This window comes from Gopherus evgoodei, chromosome 9 (assembly GCF_007399415.2).
Source record: "Gopherus evgoodei ecotype Sinaloan lineage chromosome 9, rGopEvg1_v1.p, whole genome shotgun sequence".
Lineage (NCBI taxonomy): Eukaryota > Metazoa > Chordata > Testudines > Testudinidae > Gopherus > Gopherus evgoodei.
Genome location: NC_044330.1, coordinates 77,982,549 through 78,003,402, shown reverse-complemented (window position 1 = coordinate 78,003,402; position 20,854 = coordinate 77,982,549). Strand labels below are relative to the sequence as shown.

Genomic DNA, 20,854 nt, shown 5'->3' with positions numbered 1-20,854 from the left:
ACCTCAACAGGGCATGTATGGGATAAAATCGACCCAGCCTGGAAACAAAGGACACTGGCCTAGGTAGCAACAAAGGATCTGTTGGACTCTCGAGTGAGTCACCCCCCTTCCCTTGGTCAGTTTGGGATTACAATGAGGCAATGCTTACCTGACTCTGAAGGCAGGGAGAGAATGGTAGCAAAGCCAAGAGGGAAGAAAGAACATGATAAAAGGGAGAGACATTTGCCCTGCAGTATCTCTTCCACCTCCATCTACAGACACCAGCACCAAGTGACTGAAGTGCTGATCAAAGGGGAGAGCCTGGCTGTAGGGCAACCAGCCAGTCTGTGATGAGAAGCATTTAAGTTTGCAAGGTCACTGAAAGTGTTAACATCAGCTTAGAATGTGTTTTGCTTTTATTTCATTTGACCAGATCTGACTTCTTGTGTTTTGACTTAAATCACTTAAAATCTGTCTTTTGTGGTTAATAAATTTGTTTGTTTATTCTACCTTAAGCAGTGTGTTTGGTTTGAAGCATGTCAGAGACTCCCTTTGGGATAACAAACCTGGTACATATCAATTACTTTGTTAAATTGATTAACTCATATAAGCTTACAGCATCCAGTGGGCAGAACTGGACACTGCAAAACGGAGGTCCCTAGGGTTGTGTCTGGGACCAGAGCTATTGGCTAGTGTCATTCAGTTGCAAATCTAAGCAACAGCTAGCCAAAAGTGCTCACTCACATAGCTGGGAGCAGCTTACATGCCAGAGGCTGTGTGTGAACAGCCTGGGAGTGGGGGTTCTCATAGCGGAGCAGGGTAAAGTTGGTTCCCAGAGTCGAGGACTGGAGTGATTTAGCTGATCACCAGTCCAGATAACAGCAGGAGAATGTCACAATTAGTTAAAGCAGTAAAAAAGTTTATTAACTACAAAGAAATTGAATTGAGTATAAGTAATGGTACATAAAAATCAGAAGTGGTTACAAGAAAATAGAGATATTTATTAATGCCTAACTATATCAGATTCAAGCCAAGTTTCTTAACACATGCTCCAGCAAATTACTGACCAAATTCTGAGGTCAGAACCACTCACCCAGAGTCCAGCAGTCTCTTCAGGTGCAGTGAATGTGATAGACAGGGGAGTAAAAGAGGCCTTTGGGAGTGTTTGTCCCTTCTTTTTATAGATTCAGTCCCTCTTGAAAAATATTTCCAGCTGGGCACTAAGAGACAAAGTCTACGTGGAAGGATGTTCCCTGCTGGCTTTTCCTCACCTGGCTGAGCCTTCCTTGTTTCCCTCCAAGCTTGATGACTCTGTTTATTGCTTAAGTGCAAATTAAGGCAAACACATTCCTTTGTCTAGGACATTCCTATTTGCTGATTTCTGTTTGGGCTGGGCTGTGGTGTTTGGAACATGTGTTAATAACAATATATAGGTAAATCTTACAACTTTATATAAAATGTTGCCACAAATATTTTATCAGGATGATACTGATCAGGAAATTATGAGTTTTTAAATGATACCTGAAAAGACATACTTTGTACAAAGATTATTACAATAATAATACACACACTGAGACTATTCACAGTTTTGGGAAAGAGCATATTTCTATACTAAAAAGACTAGATATTTTGGTAAACAGCCAAGTAAATATTATTAATTTGCAAAGGTCCAATAAACAGATACAAAGGATATCATAAAGCCAATGTAGTTATTCGTGCTGAAAATCTGCCCATTTTTAAAATGCCAATCTACTGCATATCTACCTGAAATGTAGTGAGTGCTTTGCTGTATTTTCTCATCTAGTAACAGAAACTTGGATATCCTACAAACTCACTAACTTAAATCACAAACCAATTTGAAGACTGAATAATTTTTAAAACACCCAAAACTTTTATTGTTCTTGAATTTTAGCACTATACCACACAATATAGAAACCAGCAGTATACATTTCATTATGTGCATCATTACTCAACCTTTAACATTGAAATGGACCCTTTATCAAAGCGAGTCACAGAGACAGCTGTACAGTTCTGTAGTGAGCTGACATCTTATTACGGCTTTGTGATGTTTATGGTATGAGACTGTCAATACATCCTAACATCAAAACATAACACAATGTGTTGCAGTGCCTTATATGACATGCATTGCCAGGATAATCACTTCATAATTATTTTATGGCTTTCTGATTCTCTAATATTTTTATTCTCTTCATTTCAACCATGCTAGTTGGTCAGAATCAGGGGTCGTTCCTCTTTCCTTCCTAGTTTTGTAAAGGGTAAAAGGGGGATCCTAGTCAGTCTGATCTGCAGGTGAGAATATGAAGTGCTGCTCAAACCTAGATTCCAACACTGCATGTAGGTTCCAAAAGAACATACGTTTCTACAGTTACAGGCTGGATATTGATATTGCACATATTTCATTTTTTAAAAAGACACAGACTTTTAATGAGTTCCTCTATTAGTAAAGTTGCCTCCTTTATTATAATAGATGAGCTTTTGCTTCTAGTTATGTCAAAAGGAGTTTTGCCATTGACTTGAATGGGAGCAAGATTGTGGCTGTTCATAAGAGTAAATAAAAACCTTTTAAAGATTTTATTTTCTTATATTTATATTATGTATATACATTATATTTTTTACATTATATATTCTTATATTTACATTATTTTGCATCAGATAATTTATTTGGACCATGACAAAGCTCAAATGAAAGATGGACTCAGGAAAATTAGATCTGTGATTTTGTTTCAGATATTAAGTTGTATCCCATCTTTTATTATTTAAATGAGTATAGATCAATCTGTTTTATTTCTCAGTTACTAGCAGATCTTGAAAATAGCCCAATGTTCACGCATGACCTTGAGTGTCAGAAACTTCTTATGGAAGCTATGAAGTATCATCTCCTACCAGAAAGAAGGTCCATGATGCAGAGTCCTCGAACTAAACCTAGGAAGTCTACAGTGGGTGCACTTTATGCTGTGGGAGGCATGGATGCTACTAAAGGTAAGTTTGGAAGTTTTTTCAGTTATTTTGGGAACACCTGGATAATAATAAGTGACAAAGCAGTTATAGGGTTATTAGAAAGTTTCTAAACACAGAAATTTAGGGATGAAAGAATAAAAGATCTGCTAACTCTGTGCTCTGCCTTCTAGCAGGAAGACCTACAGTTGTAAGTAATAGATTAACGTCTCAAAGTTTACACTTCAGGTTCAATTCAGAGGAGCACTCAAAAATTTAGAGGTTTATAGCAGAATTTTTCTGAAAAAAACAATGAGAAGAAAATTACACTATTTCCTACGTGTGGCCAGTTTGAAAATACTGTGACATAATCTTTTGTATATTGTTCTGGAACTTCGGGCTCCAGTCTTGACCAAATCCCGAAAGGTGAGAGGGAAAAATATAGAAAATTTAAAAAACCCTCAATATTATTGGACCATTTAAAAAGTATAATTTATTACTGCTTCTAAACAAAGCAAATCCCATCTTTAAAGTAAGAGAACCTTTCATTAGATTCTTGGATTTTTCACTCTTGCAACAAAACATAACATTTTTCAGTACTGCAAAGAAAATTCTTACAGCTTGTCACTGAAGGCTAATTGTTAAGCTGTGTTCTGCGTTTTGAGACTAATTGTCCAACCATGGCAGAAGAAAAACATGAGAGAATGGATGATGGTTGCTTAATCATTTCTACATAACCCCCAGCAAAGTCTCAGCCATCCCACTGTTGGGAAACCACTGCCTTCCCCTTATAAGAGGATTGAGGGGCTAGAGAAGGAAGGAAGTTGGATCCCTGGTGTTACAGATATAGGTGCCATTAATTTCCCTTCTTCAGCTCCCATAAGGGCTGATTTCCTTTACATCCTTGTCCATTCCATTTTATCCAATAACTATAGCCTTTCCATAACAAGAACCTTCAGTGGACATATGCCACAAATTTTACTTACTAAGTTGCAACATTACAACCTAACCCCCTTGGCCCCACCCTACTGGGTCCCAAACCTGCTGTGGGGAAGGGGTGAAAAAGCTCATCCTGACTCAGCCAGTCTGGCAGTGAGGGGAAAAAATCCTTCACAGTGCCCAAGAGAAAAGGGCAACTAGTGTGTTGCTCACAATGGATCGTGAAGGGACTCTGTCCCTTTTCTCTAGATCCTATGGGGCACAGGGGAAGTGCTCCCAGCCTTATCCAAGTGAAGCAGAGCTTCCTCTGGGGCTGCATGAAATATGAACACCACCACCACCTTCCACTTGCCCCAGTCTGTTCCAGCTATTTCCTGCTCCTCCTTACTCTGCACAAGTAAACTTTCTCCCCTTCCTCTACCTCTGCTGTCAGTTGTGGAAGGATCCCTTTAAGGTGCAACAAACCCTTTTCTTCCAACCAGCCGGACAAGAACCCAAAGCATACAGTGTAGTGAGCACATTCTCACACCTGAAGTGATGTTCAGTCACAATGGCACGTACACAACCAAAAAAAATCAAGGAAATATCACTTAGCAGTTTCTTTTCACAGTCCACATCCTATTCTTTAATGATTTACTGTGAATTATACATAGAAATGTCATTCAACAGCATTCTGTGACTTAGCCTTTTCAAACTACTAAAAAGAGGCTGGAAGTACAAGTTCATGCAGACTGTAATACTTTTATGTATGTCACTTTAAAAATGGAATAGTTCATACATTAGGGAACATGCTAATTTATGTTCTGTAGGAACCTTACCCTCACATCTACAGTGAGCCTGGAAATACAATTATTCCAAAATGTCATAGGGTTACGTCACAGAGCTTCCACTCTTCAGAAAATAAGCAGCACGATAGGATGTTATGATTAGTTTCAAGACTAGTGATTCGCTCCTTTTTCACATTTTGCTGCATGTAATGAATATTAATAGCATTTCAAGACAGTTTCCCATTCCACTTTTAGGTTTTCAAAGTATTACATATACTGAGTGAGTTCCTTTAAAAATTACAGCTCACCTCATAAACATCAAATATCCATAACAGCTAGTGTTATGAAGAGCACGAAAAATGGTTAGCATGATTGATTTGTATTTCCGGAAGAGTCTGAAATAATTGCAGCTCTACAGTCTTTTAAATGTGAAACACACCTATCACTAGATAAAAAAAGAAACTGAGGCTCTTTCCTGAAGTCAGTTTCATCAAACAAAATTATACTGTAATGGCTAGATAGATATTCTGTGTTTTGGTGAACAATATTAAGCATTAATGAACTGTGTAAATCATCCACTGCCAAGAACTGGAAGCTTAAAGATGAACGAGCTTCCCCCCACCCCCCGATCAAAAGAAAAAAAAATCCAATTTGTCTTCCAAGCAAGTACTATAAAAAGAAAGAACATTTTTAATGAACATGTGTACTTCCTATCAGTGAGTCTTTTTACTCATTATCTTGGAAAGAGTCCATTTGTTTGAACTTTCGCCTTTTGATGGTTAGGAAGTCAGTATTTCCTCACTTTCCCATGACAGCTCTGACTCACATCTTGAGCCTGCATTGGATTTGTAAGATAAAATCAACACCTAACTACTGTGCACTAATACAACAACATGGGGAATGGGAGTAAATTATCACCTCTACCAATAATGCACTTCTGTTAGGAGAACAAAACACCCCAACCCTCTCACCCCCACCAAAAAAAATAAAAACTAAAAACAACCTGTGGTAGCAGGCATACCTAGTACCATTCACATTTATCAGAGGATATCATGAAACAGCTCAAAGAAAGATCAAAAGTAGGCTTATTTGCTGAATTTTTCATAGCCTAGGTTCACAAATCCCATTGAATTTGAATGGGTGTTGGGTGCTTAACTCCTGTAGGCTTCTCTGAAAATTACAGCTGGTATGCACAGATACACTTTACATAGTTAATGCAATTTCACCTACTTTTAAAATTAGTGGGTTGACTGTTTCTTTAAATCTTTTGAAATAATCAGACTGGAGGACTTTGGGAAAGCTCACCCATTAGGAGACCAGAGCAAACTGGTAGGGGTCAAAGGAATGGGTCGTAAATAGGCAAACAAAATGAAGAGAGCAGTGAAAGAGATAGTGAAAGGAATATACAAATTCTGAATAAAAGGAGAGATTAGGGAAGAGGAAGAATGTGGACAAGATCAGAAGGGAAAGGGCCGGGGGGGGGGGGGTAGCCAAAATATAAAAAGACAAACCATTTTAAAATGTTATTTTAAACTTCTTGATCTTGTTAGTTCCATTGCCCCACTATTCCTCCAATGTATTTGGATCAGTATTTCCAAACAGGGTCTGGTAGGCAGCGATGCTTTCCAGGGTGTTAGTCAGAGCAGTAGGGATTAGTCAGATTAATTTCAAGAGTCACTGGATTTTGAAAAGCATGAAACAGCCACCAGAAGGAGATAAAAAGAGAACATTAGAAATTGTTCTGGTTATTTCAATACACTTAACAAGCACTGTGGTGGAGTCACTCCCGACTGGATTTGTGAGAGTACTACACAGCAAATTCTAAACCTTCTTTCCAGTTTCTTCCTGCTGTTGTGTTGGTGCCATAAACCATACTTTAATTGCTAATTACAGCTCTGTGGTTCTTGCCTTCACTTCTATCAAAATTAGTAGATTTTATTCACATTAGGGGACTGGCAGAATATGAATTTGCTTTTTCTATATGGTTGCCTTCAGGACCACTTGAATGAATCCACCCAATCATGCTAGAAGGGATCTTCAGACTCATAGGTATGATTAACAATTGCCTCCTGCCTACCTTAGTTATTGGGCAATGCTCCCTGATGTGTTAAATCAGCATTTACGGGAAGCAACAGCAGCTACTGAATGACTGACAGGAGCTATTGCTTTGAAAATTGTAAATTTTGACTGGCATGGAGTCAGGGTCCTAATAATAGAGGTAGAAAGGAATCTTTCACTAAAAGTATTACAAAAAACACAGCAATGTAAAAAGAAAGTGAAAATACAGATCATGTATTATTGCAGATTTGGGACTGTTTCAAGGCCATGACGTGGTTGGAATTCGTGGTAACCAGCAGTGTGCAAGCACACAATTTTACCTTGTCTGTTTTTAATAAAGTAAAACATATATCATAAATGTTGTTTTGGATGCACATGCAGGACTCAGATACATTCATAAATATATTATAGGGCAGATATTTAAACATGGCATCTGCAATTTTTCTTATGGTAACAATTTAAGTACAAATATTGCTAGGCACCACAGTGCCCCAAGATATCATACTCCTAAGAAAATGAAAAGAAGAGAACCTCATAATACCTAAATAATTCATCAATTTAACAACTTTGCAAAATTAACTATAGCCAAAACATTTGTTTACATCTAATCCTGAAGTCTCTAGTGCTTGATTTATTTTTATATGCCTGACGAAGCTATACCAATGCATTTAATGCAGCTGTCTCAGTAAGTCCACAGTTTTCAACCTAAGAACTAGATCTCAATTAGAGTCAATGCACAGCATTGTCAAAGCCTTCACATTTTGTAATGGTATTTGTGAGGGGGAGTGGGTTGGGGGTGAAGAGGGTGTTGGAAAAGAAACTACCAAATGTTAAACACTAAGGACCATCTGTAGTTTAAAGTTTTGATAATTATGCTTTGAACAGGCACCACTACAATTGAGAAATATGACCTTAGGACAAACAGTTGGATACAAATTGGTACCATGAATGGTAGACGATTGCAGTTTGGAGTAGCAGTAATTGATAACAAGCTCTATATTGTGGGAGGAAGAGATGGCCTGAAAACCTCTAATACAGTTGAATGTTTCAATCCAGCTACCAAAGTTTGGACTATAATGCCTGCTATGTCAACTCACAGACACGGCTTAGGTAAGAGTTAGAGTTACTGTACAATATACATTGCACCAGATTTACAGATTAATACTACTGGTTTTAAGGATGATAAATGTAAATGCTAACTCTTGCCATAATTTTTTTTAAATATTTACCAATACAAAGCAATGTTTATACAGGATATTTTTCAAATCCAGCTACTTTCCCACTGCTATAAAATCCTTCCTTATTATCCTAACAAACTTGCACTGGCCTTTCAATGCTAATTTTGCTCTGAACATTTGAAAAAATATATACAAAGGTAAAAGTAACAAATTAAGTAGAAAAATCTAAAATCCCATTGACTGTCTAAGGGACCTATTTGCAATACACAATGGACTTTGCATATGCCATTGACTTCAGTTATCATTGGGAGTGCTCAGCACGTCTGAAAATAAGGACCTATAACACTGGCAAATATATTGAATTAAATATACGTGTGCAAAGATTATTTTATTTACAAAGAAACACACTTTACAACACCCAATGAATTTGTCCTTTCAATTCTGTTTAGAAAAATATTCTTCTACTTTACCAATTATCCCACTGAGAAAAAGCTTATATAACTCAATGTACATTCAGACTATATCCCTCTATACATCTTTAATAACTATGTGAAATCAACAGTAATCATACAATTGTTTATTCTTATTACAGAACAACAAAAACAGGGACAATTTTAAGGCTGGGTGGGCAATATAAGCAGGATTTTAAAAGGTAGAAAATCCTTCTTTGTAGAAAATCGTAGCATGTGAATTGAGAGGGACAATTCCAGAAACATGTATTTCATGAAAATCTTTGAGCTCTTCGTGAAGATAATCATTACAGTAAACACAATAAGAATAATAATTTTAAAAGTCATATGACCATACAAGAACCCCCGGTTTCATGGCATTTATTACCTTTCCACCAAGTACTCTGTACTGACATCACAGCTTAGTGCTCTTTCAAGTCTGTCAACTTCACAACTATTTGCTTTGATAAGACAAGTAGGAGCTATATATATTACATAAAACAGGTGAAACCCTAGCCACAATTAAATCAATGGGAGTTTTACTATTGACTTCAATGAGGCAGGATTCACCCAATATATAGGCTATAATGAATGCTTAAAGTTGGGTTTCTAAATCAGCCTGATTTTCAAAGCTGTCTTGAACCTATAGCTTCTCTTAGCTTCAGTTAGATTTTGTGTCTTTGAAAATCAGGTCATTTATATTTAGGTCTGTAAATATGGATTTAAAAGCCTAACTGCAGGCATCCAGATTCAAATGAAACAAAAACTAAAACATACTATAAAGCATTCTAAACAATATGAAGGACCATCCATCTCTAAAAGGAAATGAGAAAACTCCAAGGCTTCATAGTAGCTGAATGAACTTGTTCCTGTACCTAAATGCACAGCATCAAATGCAAAGCGTATGTGCAACTTCTAAACATATTAATAAATACTACTACTACTACTAACCTGAAGGGTTCAGTACGAATAGAAATGGCCGAACCCTGTAGCGGGAAGTGTCCATGTTAATACTGCTTCCCTGTTTATCATTGAATGAAAATCAGTGTTTTCCCAGCAGAAATACTATGTTTGCATAAAGTGTATGTGACTTTCATTCTGCTCAGTGTCATGCAGATTTTGTATAGATTTTTATGAGCTGATTTTTCTGTAAAGATATTTTTAGAGAAATGAAAAGCCATAACTATAGCAGGCAATGAATATTAGTTACTGAAATGTTCTGATGTCAGACCTATCTAATTTTGTCCCTAATTCTATTTTTCAAAGGCGTAGCAATGCTTGAAGGACCAATGTATGCTGTTGGCGGTCATGATGGATGGAGTTATCTTAATACAGTAGAAAGATGGGACCCCCAGGCACGGCAATGGAATTATGTTGCTAGCATGTCAACTCCTAGAAGCACAGTGGGGGTTGCAGCATTAAATAGCAAGTATGTAAACAGACAAGCTGAAGGACTGGGGGTGGGTTGGAGGGTTGTTTACTTACTTTTGCTCAGTTATGTGGTGTGACAATTTACTTCCAATATTTAATAACCTCTTCTCTGAAGAGAACTTAAGATTGTATAATAGCAGAAAGACATATCATCCCAGACCACACAATCTCAAAAAAATATTGTGGTAAATATCCTTTCAAATTTTCCCTTCATAAATTGTATCTTTATGGTATTTTAGCTATTCATAGTTATGCTAATTTGAAATGATACCACAGTCATTTCAGAATTTTAGATTTTGGTCTTTTGATCTATTAGTTTTTTTAAGAAATGTTTTCATTTTACTTCTACCTTCTAAAATCAGCAATAGACTGCTGCTACGATGTCTAGAAGGATCCACAAGCTGAAGGCAATATTTACCCACAAAGTAAATAACCATTGTAAACCTAAACCCCATCGCCCCCTTCACTAGCAAGTCCAAAATAAGAATAGAAGAAGAAACAAAGGGAAAAAAATACTCAATACAGAGAGAAGGAAGGGAAAGTTTTAATCATCAGGTTTGAAATAATTTATCTCCCCAGAGCCATAGTTTTTAATCTTGTCAGTGTTTATATAGCCTTTCTTCCATCTAATCTAGACAAATTGAGTTCCATGCAGTTTATTGTTCCTGGGTCTTTCAGATGAGAATTTAAAATGGATGTTCTGTGTCTTTCAGATGAGAATTTAAAATGGATGTTCTGTGTATGTTTCAGAGATACTACTAATCCCCAGGAACTTTGCACAAAAGTAGACATTCTAGCCATGCATCTTGGGCTAAAAATTGCCCCTCCTCCCAGTGTTGTGTAGTGAGCCACACTTTATTTTCTTCTATTTTCCAATTTAATAAGAGGCTGCAGCATTTCAGCGGTTGGTGGGGCAATTCCTAAATTAGTATAGGATAGGATCAATTTTATCCTCCATTTCCCACACACCAGTCAGGAAGCAAATTGGAAAACCAGGTGAAATGGCCCAGCTGCTTTTGGAGAGAGGGGTTTCATTCTATGTAAGCCTCTAGGTATGAGGTTTTGTGGGGCATAGATGAGCATGAAAAGGTCTCCTAGTTCACACACCCTTGCATCCCAAATTTCAAATTCAAGCAAAATTATAACCCAAAATATGGCAGAATCAAGCTGGCAAATGACCTTAAGAGTTTAATATATATCTGTTTACTCAATACGTTTACCCAGAATAGTTAGAGAAGCAGAACTAGCTATTCAAGCCCATTTTATCACAGAGGAAATACCTTGCGGACATCCTCAGTATAAATTTTACAAGAAACTCCTCTTAGTGTCTTCTACATTGATATGCAGGAAATCCCTTTGCTAAAGAGGAAATCCAGCCCCATGCTGTCTCAGGCCTCAAGCACTCCCGAAACAGGCTGCCTGGCTCCAATCTGACCTAATTTATGACTGTTAGTTTTGTGAGGTAATCTACTGCACAACAGGAGATATGATGAGATCAACTGTGATTCATTTAGCTCCTACTTTACTGCCCTCCAACTTGGTGAAAGGCTTCCATGTAGATTTTTAAAGACTTTCTCCCTTGTTTCCCCAGGATCTATTTTTTTAAAGCAGTGGTACTGAAATTAGAATATTTGACCATCGATTATTAATCGCACCAGGAAACATTTTCATTGAGTTTCAGTAAACACAATGTGTTTTGCCCAAGGAAACACTTAGGAACAATTCCAGTTTATAATGGTATTTGATCTTCCCCCTCTCAGAAAAAGAGAGAGGTGCATCTTATATTTAATTTTTAAAATATGTCCATCACATTGTGCCTGCATATATATTCTTACATTAAGAAAAATCATCATCTGGATATATACCACCTCAGGCAAAACACTTGTGTAAGGAGGTGAGCTTTACCCATTGCATGAAATCAAAAACTCAGGCTTTGTAGGGTTCAACCAATGAAGAGTGTGCCAGAGTCAAATAAACTGCCATGAGCATACAAATGTTAAAATTTAGGTGCTGAGAGTAAGAAGTTTGGTTTAAACAAACATTTCCTGACCAGCTCTAGTGAGAATATATCATCTGATTTCACCTGTAAAGATGGTTTTCATGGAGATAGACTATGATTTCTCTGGTGTGTAGGATAATCATGCAAGGTTTGAAAGATCAACATGACCTTGAAGAACTACATCTAAAAGTGAATAGGGCACTCATTCAGTCTTTCAAGCACACATTTCCCCATCCGGGTACCATTAAATACACTGCACCCTTCTGCACTAGATATAATGTCTGAGCAATCTGTAAGTAGCAACTGTACAAGTCTAATCTGAAACTGAAAGCGGCCTGGATGACAGATAAGGTTCATATCTGAAATAAATTCTCACACTAATCACCATCAATCCACTGCAGCTGCCTGGGAGCAACCTCCAGGAAACAGTGGGAAATCCAGAAGGGCCCCATGATTCATAAAAGTTATTGAAAAAAGGCTGAAAAATATCCTGAGTCATGGAGCAAGCACCATCCTCACCATATTCTCTCTGCCCCTAACCATTCAGCGTCATTTGTGTTTTACCTGGATTGAACTTCAGTCAGATCATTTTAATCCAGGTCCTAATGTTAGCCAGGCACCGGAAAAAAACAAAAGACCCCATGCTGTTGAAAGGAAAATGTCATCACAATATTAACGGCAAGACAGTGCAAACTACGTCACTGTGTCCTCCAATAGCTTCACACAAGTTTAATAAAAAGGATGGATATAACAGGTCCCTGCTGAAATCTACCTTGAGATATTTCAGACAGAGGGAATGATGTGTCTAATAATTTATCTGATTTAAGATTCAGTTTATTAAAGTTTTAAATTATTAATGGAATAACAACATTGTTTAACAATGCCTTGTTTAACAAGTAAACCATCCAAAGATAAACATTTGTAGCATCTGTAGGAAAACAGTATTATTTTTAAGACTACCTGTTTCCTGTTTTGTCTCTTCAGATTATGTTTAATGAATAGCTCATTTGTGAAAAGGCTCTGTAATCTTATTTTTCTTTTCTATATTACTTAGAATACTTAATAGTGAGACATGCAAAAATATGGTAGCATTCTTTTCCTTTGAGATTAGAATCATAGTCTCCAAAAAGCATTATGGAAAAAGAACCCTAATGCACAGTTAGTTCCAAATTTCAGTCTGTGAGATTATTTTAGAGCATTTTAAGTGAGGCTAAACAAATAAGATCAAATGAATGAGTGAAGACAGAACATATATTTACAACACTGGTTTATTCTCATGTGGATTATTATAGATTATATGCAGTTGGTGGACGGGACGGCAGCTCCTGCTTAAAATCCATGGAATGCTTTGATCCTCATACTAACAAATGGAGTATGTGTGCTGCAATGTCTAAGAGGCGAGGCGGTGTTGGAGTTGCAACGTACAATGGATTTTTATATGCAGTGGGAGGTCATGATGCACCAGCTTCCAACCACTGTTCTAGACTTTCTGATTGTGTGGAAAGGTAAGGATTTTTATTTTATTTTTTTTATATCTCTGGAAACAAATTTACTTACAGCACAGCAAAGGAAATCCCTTAGCTTGGAACATTACATTTGCAAAATATATTACAAAAGTAAAATTATAAAATGCCAAGGGTCTGATTTAGCTGGCAGAAGTAAGGAAATTCATACCCAGGGAAAATGCTCTACCCAGCATTCACATTCTTAGGTGTAGGTGTTGCTTTACAAAATCTATGGCTACAGACTATCTTACATATTTAGCTGTATAATGAAATGGTCAGAGTTATTTTGATCTTACATTTATTTAGTAAGCAGAACCAAACACTATAGCTGAATTTAAATTGATTTTTTTGGAGGCTGGGGTTCATATAGAACACAAATGAGCAGAACCTGAAAATTTGGATTTCCATACCCAGCAGGAGCAGAATCCTGCAAAGGTTTGATCAGTCCTACTGATGTGTTACTTGTAGAAGGGCAATTGAACAAATTCTGTTTTCACCAAACCCCTAGGTTGCATGTATAAACTATCATGACTAATGAAGGACTCGTTCATCCCTTTACAAAGCTGTTTCAGAAGCACATTAAAGCTTCATCACATTTGACATATTCCCTCCATAAGTTACTGTTCTTCAAAGGTGAGCTTCATCCCTACCCAGATACCCAACACGAGGCCTATGCACCATTTAAGTCCCACTTAAACCCTCAAAGCCATCAGCTAATATGAATAGCAACAAGATATTACAAGATAGTTGCTGTGTTTGTGTGCATTTATTGAAGAAAAGATTTCAAATTAATCCTTTTATGCAAAATTTTTTAAATGAATCTTATTTAAGCATATTTCCTTATTAGGTGCTACCAGCAGATGTACAGACTCTCAGAAAAATGCTGACACTGGTCACATCTTTTTAAGAACAATAATATTGTTATGTTATGTGCTACCCCCCTCCCTCATCTCAGTCTGCAATATGAATTAGGATAAGAGTATGCTCATACCCTGCTTAAAGAGTGACTTTTCTGGACATTCCATTAGCAGTATTGGCAGTATGTACAAAGAGAACTATTGGGAGTCTCCTGCAGTGCAATGCTTTGAGAAAGGCCAGAGGGACACTGGTGAACAGAGGGGATAGACAGAATGGTTAAATTCTGCTTTCAGTTATAGTGGTGTAAATCTGGAATAATTTAACTCCGGGGAATTGAGATTTATACCAGTGTGTATCCTGAAGTGATTGTATAGGCAGTAGCAAACTGAACACTCATGTTAACTTTGCAGTATGTATTTTGAGTTGCCGACTTTCATAAAGATAATATTTTAATCAAAATAAATATTACCTGCATGAGAAATGTTTCACGTTTGCAGTGAAGTTTCATTTAAATGTTAACTCTGGCTTGAAATAGTGGCTGCATGCTTTATGAGCAAAGGGGAAGAAGAATACATTGAAATCTGTAGCAACTTACCTGATTAAGCTACTGTCACCATATTATTGCCCACACTTCACATGAAATAATAATACAGGATGAAATAATTGTATCTAAACTGATAGGAAAATAGACAGGTTGTGACTATATCCTGTAAAATGAGAAAAGATTTTTCTGTGTGTGTGCTTGAAGAGTCCTCTAGTGGCTAAATAAAATATTAAACCATTTTACTTCTCTCTCTCTCTGCTGGTAACTGTAATTGTCCATGAAGTGGTTCATTTTCTTCTGTACTGTAGTTCATCTAATCCAAGTTGTTTAGAATTTAAAAATGCAATAATTATCTTACCTGTGACCAATTATTTTTCTAATCACTGTCATAAAATATCCTAGATATGATCCTAAAACTGACACCTGGACAACAGTGGCACCTTTAAGTGTACCACGTGATGCTGTTGGCGTTTGTCCTCTTGGGGACAGATTATATGCAATAGGAGGCTATGATGGACACAGTTACCTGGACACTGTGGAGTCATACGATGCACAAAATAATGAATGGACAGAGGTAATGTCATATGAATAAATTAAAAACTTGACACTACACTAATTATTACAGGGACAACAGATGTGTGTACATTAAAAACCTAAATAATAATTTATATATGCTGTTCATTGGGACATACACAAAGTATTATCCTGATTTTGTACGTATAAAATATTGGTAGTGCGTCATATCTGACATTAAAGTTAATTCCCAAACAAAAACTATATTAAGATGGAATTAACACTGAGAGCATACGTTAATAATTTACAGTAACACATTATAGGGATATGATAATCTCAAAAGCAAGCATTCTGAACCTAGGAAATTCAGAGATAATGTTAACCTTAAAAGAAATTCAACCTTGTTAATGTTTGGTAGTCCACAAACAAAACGCTCAAAGAACTTTGACATTGCTCTGTAGTGATGCTGTGCAATGAGCGTACAATTGTGATGAATGTTGATTAGCATTTGTGGTCCCAGATTAGATAAAGCTGACTTTTAAAGACAAGTGAGATTGTTTAAATGTTCTGTAATGTATAAACAAGTTCACATTTTTTTTAAGCTTCAATAATTTTCTAAAATTTCCTCAACAGTGGGTTCTGATTACACTTATAATGAGGCCAAGGCCAGGATATGCTCTGTTGAACATAATACTATTACTGAGATGTATTTGATCAAATGTTAATGAACACAATCCCCCCTTCCCAAGCCAGTGGATGCACAGCCATTTTCAAAGTCTGATAGGCAGGACACCTTAAGTTGATAGTACATAGTTGTTTGATTGCATTACAATTTAGCTGTATTGCACCACTACATATTGTGTACTGTAGCTATGCAAATTTATACAATTCTAATGTGCTGTAGTCTACAAGATTTTGGAACATACAAGAAAAAGGTAATCTATTGATAACGTGAATAAAAAGGCAGCTTTAATCAATGAAGACTATTTGCTCCTAATATAATGTATCAACCACAGTGAAAGTAGAAGTGAAAGGTCAAAGCAAATACTTTCACTTTATAATAAACCTACTGATTCTTTCAGTTCTCTCTTTCTGCCTAAAAATTACGTTTCACGTAGATTCATCCCATTTGGCGGAATTTTACACGTTGATCAAAATACTGAAATTTGCATACATTTAGTATTGCTTTGACTAATGTTCATCAAAGCACTGCCCTCTACTGGCAGGTATTTTAAGAGCTACTCAACTTTGTGACTTATAGACCAGTGGCTCTCAAACTTTCCAGACTACTGTACTCCTTTCAGGAGTCTGATTTGTCTTGTGTATCCCCTAGTTTCACCTCACTTAAAAAAGATTTACTTACAAAAATCAGATATAAAAAAACAAAAGTGTCACAGCATGCTATTACTGAAAAATTACTTACTATCTTATTTTTACCACATAGTTATGAAATAAATCAATTGGAATATAAACATTACACTTACATATCAGTGTTTAATATATAGAGCAGTATAAACAAGTCATTATCCGTATGAAGTTTGAGTTTGTACTGAATTTCTGCAGTCTGTCTTAAAACTAGGTAAATATCTAGATGAGTTGATGTATCCCTGGAAAACCTCTATGTACCCCCAAGAGTACACATACCGCTGATTGAGAACCAGTGTTCTAGACTACCTGCTATGATTTATAGTTGTCGGAGATTCTCCTGTAGCTAGCATGTCCCATACTTTTGGTGCACAAGAAACTGAGTTCGCTCTCCGCTAACTAAAAAGTCCTGTATTGCCATGAAATCATGACAGCTTTCATTAAAATTCTGCTAACGACAAACATTGCATTTTTTTTAAAAAATCACTTTTTTGCATAGTTCTGTTTAAACATATTTAATTATTTTACATATACTAGGGGAAAAAAATTGCTTTTCTCTGAATCCCTGACAGATTACAAAGAAATGTGTTTTCTCCTTTTAGGAAGTCCCTGTCAATATTGGAAGAGCTGGAGCTTGTGTTGTTGTGGTGAAATTGCCATGATGGATGTCCCTGGTGTGAAATAAACCCTGAGTACAGTTCCATAAAAACCATGTGACAGGAGGAGAAGAAACAAGTTCCAGAACATAATACAAACTACATACCGTATATACTCATTCATAATCTAAATATTTCTGGTAAAAAAAAGGGACGCATCAAGGAAAAACCGGTCTACCACAAAATTTGATGATTTTGAACTCTGTGAAATCACTGAATTGAATATCAAATACATTGTTGTTGTTTAGTTTACCTGGAGTGTCTGCAGGCCACAAGGAGCTGAGGGGCTCCATGCCTGCAGATGCTCTAAGTAAACAAAACATCCAGCCAGCGGCTTACCTTGCCGATATATTTATGTCAATACTGCAGTCTTTTAAAATTGCAAAGGCTTTGTTTAGTGGACTGGTTGGCTTGAAAGGAATACTAAAAGAGCAGTACTGCAGATTTGCATGACATTTGACCCATGCATTTCACAAAATGCTATGCCTTACAAGCAATCAGAAAAATACAATGAATGATAATACTATAGCACTAGCGTCAGTCCGCTACTGTGTAATTTGATCTCTTCATGCATTTCTCCAATGGACCTCTTGGAGTGTTTGCAGGCATGGAGCCCCTCAGCTCCCAGTGTCTGTGGTTTGCTGTTCCCAGCCACTTCCCGCAGCTCCTATTGGCTGGGAATGGCAAACTGCAGACAATGGGAGCTGAGGGGCTCCATGCCTGCAAACACTCCAGGTAAATAAAACGTCTAGGCCCGCTAGTGACTTACTCTAATGGGACAGGAGCCAAAGTTTGCCAACCCCTGAAATATAGGCTCGGCTTATGAAAAGGTCATACAGTTTTTGCTATTTTTACTTAATCATCTTTGGTGGGTGGGGGTCACTTTATAAATGAACAGGCTAATGAACGAGTATATACAGTACATTTCCACAGCTCTGTACTGAAGGAAGACTCATATTTGAGCCATTATGTGGTCTGAGCACAAAACTGAAGTTTATCGCCATTGCACAGACAGGTTTTTGCAAAACATGAATCATATGCAAGTATCAATATTATGTTACTAGTACAATAATATGTTTAAATGGTTCAAGTCTATTATAAATCTTTACTTCTTGTTATTAAGAATATGTAACAGCAGCTAAAGTGATAGACATGTGTCACTGAATAAGACATAATATACATTTTCTTGTCCATATCAGCAGCAATGCTAATACACCTCTACTCTGATATAACATGAATTTGGATATAACACGGTAAAGCAGCACTCGGGGGTGGGGGGGTTATAAGGGGGGACAGGGCTGGGCGCTCCAGCTGATCAAAGCAAGTTCAATACAACGTGGTTTCACCTATAACGTGGTAAAATTTTTTGGCTCACGAGGACAGCGTTATACCGGGGTAGAGGTGTATGTTTAGAAAACAAGAAATTTGTATTTAAGTAAGTGAAAAGCAGACGCTCGATAAAATAAATCTTCAACAATAGATAACCATGCAAAAAAGACTATTTGAGAACTAATTCTGGCAACAGAAAATCACAATAAAAGTTCCTTTAAAGTAAGTTTACATTTAATGACATCTAATTTCACAAATGAGACTATATAATGGATTTTTTAAAAGTATATAGAAGCAAATTATAACAGAAAATTGTGGAACTGATTCTATGCAAAATTACAAAACCTAGTTACTAATAATAAAGTGTGATACGGTCTAACTTTTCATTATTAAACACTAAGACAGAATAATCATTTTTTAGCAATGTAGCCGATTAAATTCTCTAACATTTAAAAATATCTGCCTGACGAGTCTGAAGAAATCATTCTTTTATTAAGTTTCTGCCACCGAAATGGAATCTCATTTATAAAAAAAAGATGACCAATGTAATTTGCAGTATCTAAAAATTGGTAATTTGATAATGTATTGATATGCACTAGTAGTATCCTGATCTCACACACAGCCCACTAACCATCTGTCAATATATTTTAAATAAATTTGGCTTTTCTTGGAATAATCACCATGCATTAGACTTATCACTGGTAAAATGTTAGTGTAATTACATTAATCAAATATAGCTTACATAATGGAAAAATGTATATCATATTGATATGACAATCTATGACAGCTGAAGAGTGCCAGCTTCCTCACATGTACAGTATAAAATATTGTAGTCAAGGAACATGTACTGTGTAACATTATGTACCATTAAAATAAGCATGTTTACATTTTATCTGAAACCATCTAGAATGCTAAGAATGAAGATAAACTTCACTGAGTCAAAGGATCACTTGAAAAACAGCACATAATTTTCAGCATGCATAACATCTCTTTCATGTGCCAGTTTATATGAAGGATTTTTTTCCATTTCTGATAATTTTGCGTGCTGGAATTATACAGTAGGGAATGTTATCATATATGTAAAATGTTCTATACTGTAAAACATGATATTTGGGTAGTGTCTATGTTAGCCTTTAAAACTCATCATTTCATTATGAGAAAAAAATCAGGGTAAAATAGTAACAAATGTGCTTTAGGAATATATAGACAACTTTGGGGATGGAATCTTGCATTTTCAGAACTCTGCAATATGCTATTTTAACAGGCTTTATACTATATATTCTGAAGAAAAGTTCTAAGACTTAGCAACCATGGTATTATTTATAAAAAAATAAAATGTTTTTAAACTTGCAAATCAATTCACACAAATTATGTTTATAGTATGGCATGCTGAATTAAAATAAAATTCTACTTTCTCTGCTACGAAAGTCTCTATGCAATTTTAAACAGTATTTCAACAATTGTGTGATTCCAACTTGTATGTATTTCTACAAGAATTAGTGACAAAAAGACATTTTCTTCCTAAATTACTTTCATATAAAAGACCCAGTGTTGGTCATAGTAGCAAGTCTATCTCCTTTCCTGGTGATGCTGCATCAATATAGGTCATGTGTTCCTTCAAGTAGCTGAGAAATGACATTTTTAAGAGGATAGAAAATCTTACCTAGCCCTCAGCACACTCAACTCTGCTCTCCATCAGGGATCTGTGCTGTTCATCCTGCTCTTCTCTTGAGGTAATCTCACTCTCTTGACATAAATGTACAGCATTAGATTTAGGTAAGAACCCAAGATCTACTTTTTCCCTCTCCCCACCATGTCCAAATCCTTTAGCATCCTTATCCCTCTGTTCTGTGCGACCTCTAAAAAGGTTATTACAATGCTAATGCCATCACATAAGAACCCTCTTTCTATGGATGCAGGAAGACTCAAGTGCTCCCAATCCTTCTACAGAAAGCCCAGATGGTTCACTTGCAAAGTGCTGAGGATTGCTATTTGACAAGTTTACTTAGAGGGGACACTGTATAGTGCACTCCATGAAGCACATGGAATCTCACTAATTATCAGTTTTGAACAGACTTAGAGTTTTTGGGTTTCTAAATCCAAATCACTTTGGAGTTATTCATTACTTAATCGTCTGGCTAGTATCCAAGCAACAAAAGAGAAATCTGTATTTTTCCACATTTTATGTTTTATTACTATTCATGGAGTATTTATTTTACATGTATATTTATGTAGCTTTATAAAAAAAAACACATCCAAGGACAAACTCTCTCCACACTTTAAAAACTAAGTCAAATGTGGGACACACGACAAGGGCTCAGGTACAAAA

General features: G+C 36.4%; 1 protein-coding gene across 2 annotated transcripts in view; it reads left to right on the top strand.

Moving 5' to 3' along the window:
- KLHL4 (kelch like family member 4) overlaps positions 1-17,824 on the top strand; it is a 91,990-nt gene extending 74,166 nt beyond the window's left edge. For both annotated transcript variants that reach the window (XM_030576322.1, XM_030576323.1), the window contains exons 7-12: positions 2,793-2,979; positions 7,584-7,808; positions 9,592-9,754; positions 13,048-13,260; positions 15,065-15,236; positions 17,143-17,824. In XM_030576322.1, coding sequence (XP_030432182.1) covers positions 2,793-2,979; positions 7,584-7,808; positions 9,592-9,754; positions 13,048-13,260; positions 15,065-15,236; positions 17,143-17,202 — 1,020 coding nt within the window. In that variant the 3' untranslated portion in view covers positions 17,203-17,824. The remainder of the gene's footprint in view (positions 1-2,792; positions 2,980-7,583; positions 7,809-9,591; positions 9,755-13,047; positions 13,261-15,064; positions 15,237-17,142) is intronic.
- Positions 17,825-20,854: the final 3,030 nt, after the last annotated feature.